We start from the raw sequence: 9,516 nt of genomic DNA on the forward strand, positions 1-9,516 counted from the left end.
GGTACAACCATTGTGGGAAGCAGTATGATGATTCCTTCAAAAGTTGGAATTAGAAATACCATTTGACCCAGCCATTCCATTACTAGGTATATATCTTAAAGAAGTGAGAGCCATGACAAGAACAGACATATGCACACCCATGTTCATCGCAGCATTATTTACCATAGCCAAAAGATGGAAACAACCTAGTTGTCCATCAACTGAGGAATTGATAGGCAAACTATGGTACATACACACAACGGAATACTATGCAACCCTAAAGAATAATGTAGAATCTGCGAAACACTACATAACATGGATGACCTTGGAGGACATTATACTAAGTGAAATAAATCAATCACAGAAGGATAAATATTGTATTAGTCTGTTATTATAAAAAGTCAAGGAAAGGTCTGTATACGGAAGGAAGTTTTCTTTGTTGGTTACTAGGGGCAAGAGGGGAGAAGAGGGAATGCTGCTAGATAGGTAGAGACAAGTATTGATTTGTGTGAAGTAAAGGGCAATGTACCAATGTGAGTGATCAACATGGTAGCAATGAGGAAGAGGAAGACACAGAGAAGTGCATGGGAGGTACAGGCAATAAAGATGAACACTTTTGCACATACAGTACTGTGTTGTCAGTGAAGGCAAACATGGGTATATGGATGGATAGATGGGTGGACAGGGTAAATGATTAGGTATGTCTGTGAAATGGGGAGTGTATCCAAGAACATATATATATATACTTGTATGCCAGTATTCATTGCAGCATTATTCACAATAGCCAAAAAGGTATATATAGCCTAAAAGTCCATTGACGGAAGAATGGATAAATAAAATATGCTGTATGAATTAAATGAAATAAAACTCAGCCATAAAGAGAAGTGAAGTCTTGATATATGCTACAACCTTGGTATGTTGTACTGAGTGAAATAAATCAGTCACAAAGGGATAAATATTGCAATTCCACTTGTATGAAATATCTAGGATAGGCAAGTTTACAGAGACCAAAATTTTTTAATGGTTACAAGGGGTGGGTAACATGAAGAGCAAAGGTGGGGTTAGGGGACACTGAGCTTCACTTAAGTGTGATGGGAAAATTTGGAAATTGATCATTGTAAAGGTTGAACAACATGATAGACATAATTCATGTCACTGAATTGTATATTTGAAGAATGTTGAGGAGACAAACTTTAGTGTATATGTTTATCGCAATAAAATGTTTGTATTGGAAAAAAAAAAAAAGTACTAGAAGAAACATAAAATGTGATTCCATATAAAAGCAGTTGAAAAAGTGACAAAATAATGTATTGTATTGCTTAGTGATAAATACATATGTGGTAAAATTTTAAAGTAAAGCAAGAGAATAATTAACACAAAATTCCAGAAAGATATATGATTGGATAGGGGCACTCGGGACTTCAGAAGGACTGGCAATGCACTCTTACTTATGCCAGATGGTGGATAGATAGCTGTTCATTTTATTATTTTTAAACAAACCATATTGTTATAATCTCTCTTTTTGGTTATGATTTCTTTCAAAATCAAAAATTTAAGTTATTTATTTTGCACATGTCTGAAAATTGTGATTATTGGTGAGGTAGCTATCTCCTGTATCAAATTCAAAAAGCTAAGGAATAATTTGATTTTCCTGTATCTTTGAAACATAAGATTTCCACTGGTATCCGCTTTAAAAGCTGCATTATAAAAGTTCTGGTGAATGTAGTGTACAGTCCTTCTGGACTCTAATCTCGCTCTTTCTTTCTTTCTTTTTTTTTCTTCCAGTCACCCAGTGAAGTTTATTCTTGGAAAAGACAATCATCTTTGAGTAAACCAAATGTCACTGTTAGAGGGTTCTATGGAGGAAGGAAGAAAAGAGGTGCTCCAAAACAGACGAATTGTGTGACTCTCTTAGATGCTAATCAGATCGTCAGGATTTTGCCTCCAGGAGAAGTCCCTCTAAAAGATGTCTACCCAAAAGGTAAGAAACTTATCAATTACTAACTTACCAAGGTGGGTAAGTATAGTTTGCTTTTGATAGGTAATATTTAATTTATTATTATCATTCTATATTTATAAGTGGGCATAGTGCCTAAGGCATTTGACTGCTAACCTGAAGGGTGGCAGCTCAAACCCACCAGCCACTCCTCAGAAGGAAGGCTGGGAAATTTACTTCTGTAGTGATACTGCCTCGGAAACCCGAGGAGGGGTCACTATTAGTTGAATTCTACTCCATGGCAGTAAGTTTGTTTGCTCTTTTAAAAAAAGTACAAATGCATGCCTCATATGCGTGTGAAAGCTAGGCAGTGAATTAAGAAGATTGAAGAAGAGTTGATGGCTTTGAGTTGAGGTGTTGGTGAAAAATACTGAAAGTACCATGGACTGCCAGAAGAACGAACAAATCTGTCCTGGAAGAAGTGTAGCCAGAAAGCTCGATAGAAATGAGAATGGCCAGACATCATCTCACCTACTTTGGTCATGTTGTAAGAAGGGGCTGGTCCCTGGAGAAGGATATCATGGTTAGTAAAATAGAGGGTCAGTGAAAAAGGAAAAGATCCTAAATGACATGGATTGACACAGTGGCTGCAGCGATGGGCTGAAGCATAGCAAGGATTGTGAGGATGGTGCTGGACCAGGCAGTGTTTCATTCTGTTGTACACAGGGTTGCTGTGAGTCAGAGCTGACTCGATGGCACCTAACAACAACAACAACATGTTTATAAATGAGGCAGTCATGGTTCAGTGGCAAAATTCTCACCTTTCATGCAGGAGAGCCAGGTTCAGTTCCTAAACTATGCACCTCATGTACAAACACCACCTGTCTATCAGTGGAAGCTTGTGTGTTGCTGTGATGTTAAGCAGAGTTTCAGCAGAGCTTGCAGACTAAGATAGACTAGGAAGAAAGGCCTGGTGATCTTCTGAAAATTAGCTGATGAAAATCCTATGGATCAAAATGGCTGAACCACAACCGATCATGGGGACAGCACAGGACCAGGCAGCATTTTGTTCCATTGTGCACAGGGTTGCCATGAGTTGAGCCAGACTCAATGGTAGCTAACAACCACAACAGCATGTGTATAAACATAGATAATGCCAAAAAGACATATTAAAAAAAAAAAAAAAGCCCATTGCTGTCAAGTCGATTCCAACTACATAATGACATTGTTGTTGTTGTTGTTGTTGTTGTTATGTGCCGTCGAGTCAGCCCCGACTCATAGCGACCCCTCCTTGGGTTTCCGAGGCAGTATCACTACGGAAGTAGGATTGCCCAACCTTCCTTCCGAGGAGTAGCTGGTGGGTTTGAACCGCCAGCCTTCTGGTTAGCAGTTAAGTGCTTTAGCCACTATGCTACCAGAGCTCCTATAATGACATTAGAGGACAGAATAGCACTGCCCCCATAGGGTTTCCAAAGCTGTAATCTTTACAGAAGCAGACTGCTACATCTTTCTCCCACAGAGCAGCTGGTGGTTTCAAACCATCAAACTTTAAGTTAGCAGGTAATCACTTAACCACCATGCTCCAAGGGGTCCTTCAATAGGGTATAAAAGTGGCTAAAAAATTCATGTGTACTCAGAAAGTTCTCCCTCATATTCCCCCAATGTGTGGTTATAGCTATTACTATTAGAACTCATTTTAGTTTGTATTACAACCTGTACAATAACTTTACTTACTAAGTTTTCAAAAGATATTTTTAAAAATAAGTTGGATATTAGGCATAGACATGGGGGGCCTAACTTTTGTCTTCAACTCCCTGCAACAGAAGGCCAGGGAGATAGGCAGACTGATTCAGTTCTCAATGCTCTCAAAGTCAATTAGATCTGTTACTACATAAGAAATGCCAGGTTCTGTGCTGATCACTTATATAAATTCATTTAATCTTCAAGACTCCATGGTTTAATTAGTATACTCTCTAATTTATGTGAGGATACTGACACAGAAAGATAAAATAACTTGACCATTCCTCAAAAAACTAGAAATAGAAATACCTTATGATCCAACAATCCTATTGCTAGGTATATACAACTAGAGTTCTAGTAAAAGATACATGTACAGATATATGCACACCTATGTTCATTACAGCATCATTAATAATAGCAAAAAATAGAAACAGCCTAAGTATACTTCATGAATGGATTAGCAAATGGAATACTACACAGCCATAAAGAATAGTGATGAATTCTTGGAACATCATATAACACAGATGAATCCAGAGGAGATTATGCTGAGTGAACTAAGTCAATCACCTAATCATAAATATTATATGATCCCACTTTTATAAGAAGATAATAATAGATATATATACAAAGACCAGTGTTCTTTGGTGGTTACCAGGAATGAGGGGGAGGGAAATCACACTTTAAGTTGTAGATACTTACTATTTTTGGTGATGGGAAAAGTAGCACCAAGTGTGGGTATAATAAACACAGCTTGATCAAAGTAAACAATGCCACAAGAGGCACTCAAGAGAAAAGGTTGTTTGTGCTGAAGAGTATAACAAGCAATTTAGCAACAACACCAATAATAACCAAAAGCAAGTGTATAGTCACATATGTATGTGTATAGGCATATATGTATGTGGGTAGGTACAGGTATGTACATATGTGTGCATGGAAAGAAGTAACTAGATGACCTCTAAGAGGTCTGGTTGCATTGTGGTTAAGGCATTGGGCTGCTAAGCAAAAGTTAGGCAGTTCAAACCCACCAGCCGCTCCTTGAGAGGAAGATGAGTTGAACTACTTCCATAAAGATTTATAGCCTTGGAAACCCAATGGGGGTTGCCATGAGTCGGAATCAACTTGATGGCAGCAGTCTTGGTGGGCCTACGTATGTCTACATACAATATGTGTGTGCATACATATATGTTCATAGAAGACACAGATATAGATACTTCTCAGATATAACCAAACACCTTGTGATTGTAGTTTTCTGGACTTGAAGGCTTAGGACCTTAGTATTAAGGGACGACTCAGTCAATTGACATAATATAATTCACAAAGTTCATGTCCTGCATCCTGGTGAGGTGAGTCACATCTAGGGTATTAAAAGCTTGTGAGCAGCCATCTAAGATACAAGTATTTATTTCTATTCATCAGGAACAAAGAGAAATAAGGAAACCAGTCTCAGAGAAGAAACTAATCTACAGAAAATGTCCTTCATGAGCCATCTACCTCGAGAATCAGAGGACTAGATGGTACCCGGTAGCAATACCAACCGTTCTGATCAGGGCCACAATAGATGAACCCTGATAAATGGGAGAAAACGCAGAACAGAAAAAAAAAATTTTTAAAAAGTCCAGACTTACTGGACCAGTTGAGACTGGAGACTCTTTGAGACTATTGCCCTGAGATACTCTTTAGACCTTGATTAGAAATTATCCCCTGAGGTCACTATTTAGTTAAAGTTTCGCACACAAAATCAAAGATATTACTTGTAAGTATGGTGCTCCATTGAAAACCATCTATATGAGACCAAAAGGTCAACAATGATTCTAAGTCACAGATGAGAAGGAGACTGGGAAACTAGAGTATAGGAAATGAAACAATCAGAACACAGTTAAAGAGAATATTGACAGATTGTGAAAAATGTAACTAATATCACTGAACAATTTGTTGAGAAACTGTTAAATAAGACCCTAAGTGCTATGTGAACTTAAACTGAAAACACAAAAAGTATTATTAAACAAAAAAACATAATAACAGAGCCTAGATTTGTGCCAAAGTCTTCCAATCCTAAATCTAGATCTATTCTTGTAGAACCATACTGGCTTTCATCATAATTTATAAATTTTTAACAATTTTGATCATTGGATCATTTATTATTATTTGCAACATATAGTGATAATAATGTCTTATCCTGTGTTTACATTCAACATACTGTGAACTTTACGTATATCGTGTTAGATATATTATAATCTGTTACTCGACGGCACTTAACAACAACAACAACAGGTTTAAGGGAGCCCTGGTGGCACAATGGTTAAGCACTTGGCTGCCAACCAAAAAGTCAACAGTATGAACCTACCAGCCACTCTGCAGGAGAAAAGACCTGGAGATCTGCTCCTTTAAAGATGACAGCCTAGGAAACCTGGATGGCAGTTCTACTGTGTCCTACAGGGCTGCTATGAGTCAGAATTGACTTAACAACACATAACAACAACAATTAGTAGGTTTGAAAAATCCTGATTATATGATACTGTTTAGAATGAATTCCTTCCAACTGAAAACTATGTAAAATAAATCATTATTTCCCTGAAATGTTTATTTTTCATTAAACAAACATTTACTGGGCTTCCACTGTGTGAAGTGCTGGGGATGGAGTACAAACAGTCTCTTCTTCATGGAGCTTTTCTGGCTGCTAGGGCAGGCAGAGGAATAAACTGACAGTACATTGCAGTACAGTGTAATTAATAAGTGTATGATATGTGATATGTAAACACAAACGAGATGATTACAAGCCAGGCTGGTGATCATGAGCTGATTCCTGAAAGATGATTAGCAGTTAATCAGCTAGAAGTATTGTTCTAGGCAGAGGGTGAAGCATGTGAAGGGACAGGGCGTTGGCAGAGCATTCCTGCAATTACAGGACGTGTTGCACCAGGGCTTAGTGCACTTTCATCTATCAGAAACCTGGGGTCATTCTGACACTTCTTCTCCCTTATCCTCCACATCTAATTCATCATCAGTCACCGTGTCCTTTTGATAGTTGCTGTTGAGTCAGCTCCAACTTCTGGTGACCCCAGGGACAACATAACAAAACATGACCCAGTCCTACACAATAGGTGGTTTGTTCAAGGCCGTTGTTTTTAGCCACCATGTACTTTGAGTGCCTCCCAACCTGGAGGGCTCATCTTCCAGCACTACCATCAGACAAGTTGTGATCGGTATACAGGGTTTTCATTTTGGCTGATTTTCAGAAGTAGATTACCAGGCCTTTCTTCCTAGTTTGTCTTAGTCTGGAAGCACCACTAAAACCTGTCCACCATGGGTGACCATGATAGTATCATAGTAACATGAAGCCACGGTAGTGTGACAAACTGACAGATGAGTGGTATGTCCTTTTAATAGCACCTTGCTAATATATTTTGTATAAACTCATTTGTTTCCATTCTATTGCCAACATCCTATTTAAATCACCATCATTTTACACTGCAGTATTTCTATAGCCTCCTGACACTTTCCCTCTTGATCGTCCCCTGCTTCTATCCTTTTCCCACATATCAGAAAGAGTGATCTTTTTAAAGTATATATTTCTTTTTATTAAGGCCCAATTTCCATTCAGCAAAATGCTCCCTTTTTAGGACCATGGTCACAGGGGACATCAAGCTCAATTGGCATAACATGCTATGCAAAAACATTGTTCTCCATCCTGTTTTGGTGAGTAGCAACCGGTATCTCAAAACCTTGCAAACGGCTATCTAGATGCAACAGTGGGTCTCTCCTCATCCAGAGCAAAGAAGAACAAAGAAAACCAAAGACACATGGAAACAATTAGTCCAAGGAACATGTAGACCATGTGATCCATAGCCTATACAACCGTGAGACCAGAAGAACTAGGTGGTACCCAGCTACCACTGTCAAAAACTCGGAGGGGGATCAGTGTAGGAGATCCTGCATAGAACGGGAGAACAATGTAGAACAAAAGTCAAAATCATAAAAAAAAAAAAAAAGACCGGGTTTGCTGGTCAGATAGAGTCTGCTGAGACCCAGGAGACTACGGCCCCTGGTTACGCTTCCGGCCTGGAACTGAACTCACTCCTGTGGCTTCCAGCCAAACAATAGACAGACATATGGGGCTAACATTTACATTAGGTAGATACACTTCTTGATGCAATTATGTAATGGGAGAATAGATAGGCAGTGTTTGCACAGAGACAGCTCAGGGAGTGGGAATACATGGGAGGGAAGGACACAAGGAAGAGGTAACTACAGAGAAGTGGGAAGAGAACTGTTACATTGTGGGGAATTGCAGCCAATGTCATGAGACAAAATGTGTATCAACTCAACTGCTGTATGGAAAAACTTTCACCTAAATCATAATAAAATTTTTTTAAAAAATGCTCCCATTTTAGTGGGTAGTTCTGTAGATTTTAACAAAAATGTACAGCTGTGTAACCAGCATCACAATCAAGTTATAGAGCAGTTCCACTGTCCAAATAATTCCCCCATGCTCCTTTTGTGGTCAGTCCCTCTGCCCACCACCAATCAAGCACTAATCTGATTTCTGTCCTTGTAATGATAGGCTCAGTATAGCAAAGATTGTGAGGCTGGCACAAGACCTGGCAGTGTTTCATTCTGTTGTTCATAGGGTCGCTATGAGTCAGAGGTGACTTGATGGCACCTAACAACAACAAACAGTGTTGCCTGTTCCACAGTGTCATGTAAATGGAATCATGCAGCATACAATCTTCTGAATCTGCTTTTCTTTCACTGAACATTGCATTTGAGATGCATTTATGTTGTTGTATGTACCAGTAGTTCCTATTTATGGCTGAGTAGTATTATAGCTGTACCACAATTTGTTTCCCCATACATAAGCTGATGGATATTTGGGCTGTTTCTACTTCCGGGCAATAGTGAATAAGGCTACTATTAACATGTACACACAGATTTTTGAATGAACAAATGTTTTTGCTTCACTTGGGTAAATACCTAGGAGTGGCAACTTTTAGGTCATATGGTAAATACATAGTTAGCTTTATATGTGACCAAACTGTTCTCCAAAGTAGCAATACCATTTTTCATTGCTATCAGCAATGAATGCAGTCAGCCACAGGGATCCAGGTGAGGAAGGGGAACCCAGGCATGCCCAAAGCAGCAGGGGGGGAGAGTGGGAGAAAAGGGTTAAAAGGCCCAAGAACAGAGACAGAGGAGCAGTCAGCCCCAGGGATCCAGGTGAGGATAGGGAACCCAGGCACCCCCAAAGCAGCAGGGCCTGAGAGCAGGAGAAAGGGTATTAAAAGACCCAGGAACCAGGACAGAGGAGGAGTCAGCCTCAGGGACCCAGGTAAGGGTGGTACGAGAGGTTTCCAACAGGGAGACAAACTTGTCTGTCGGATTGTCCTACCATGGTGACGTGTTGATGTGAGTTTTGAGGCTGAGCCACTGGTGTTTCAAACCCAGCAGGATGCACATGGTGCACAGGTATCCACCCAGCTTACAGACTGAGAGACTAGGAAGAAGGAAGAGGCCATCCACTTGTCAAAGAATTGGCCAGGGAAAACCTTATGAATAGCAAAGAAACACTGTCTGATACATTAGTGCACAACTTTATGAATAGTCCAGTTAGATTAGAAGGCTCTCAAAATAGGATTGGAAAGAGGTGCATCATCAGAGTAAACCCAGCCTTACTCATAGGGATAAGTAAAGCTTTCAAGATCTCCATTTGCTGATGTGGCACCACTCAAATTGAGGAGAAACAGCCGCAGACATCCATTAATCATCAGAATATGGAATGTACAAAGTATGAATCTAGGAAAATTGGAAGTTGTCAAAAATGAAATGGAACGCATAAAGATTGATATCCTCGGCACTCATGAGCT

The 9,516-nt window shown here is 39.5% G+C and overlaps 1 protein-coding gene across 1 annotated transcript in view; it reads left to right on the top strand.

The window, feature by feature from the left end:
• VWA8 (von Willebrand factor A domain containing 8) overlaps window positions 1-9,516 on the top strand; it is a 751,729-nt gene that overhangs the window by 535,372 nt on the left and 206,841 nt on the right. Inside the window, exon 35 of the mRNA XM_007948177.1 lies at window positions 1,765-1,960. Within this exon, the coding sequence (XP_007946368.1) occupies window positions 1,765-1,960 (196 nt within the window). The remainder of the gene's footprint in view (window positions 1-1,764; window positions 1,961-9,516) is intronic.

This window comes from Orycteropus afer, unplaced genomic scaffold (genome assembly GCF_000298275.1).
Source record: "Orycteropus afer afer isolate SDZICR_OR568_19922 unplaced genomic scaffold, OryAfe1.0 scaffold00207, whole genome shotgun sequence".
NCBI classification, from domain to species: Eukaryota; Metazoa; Chordata; class Mammalia; order Tubulidentata; family Orycteropodidae; genus Orycteropus; species Orycteropus afer.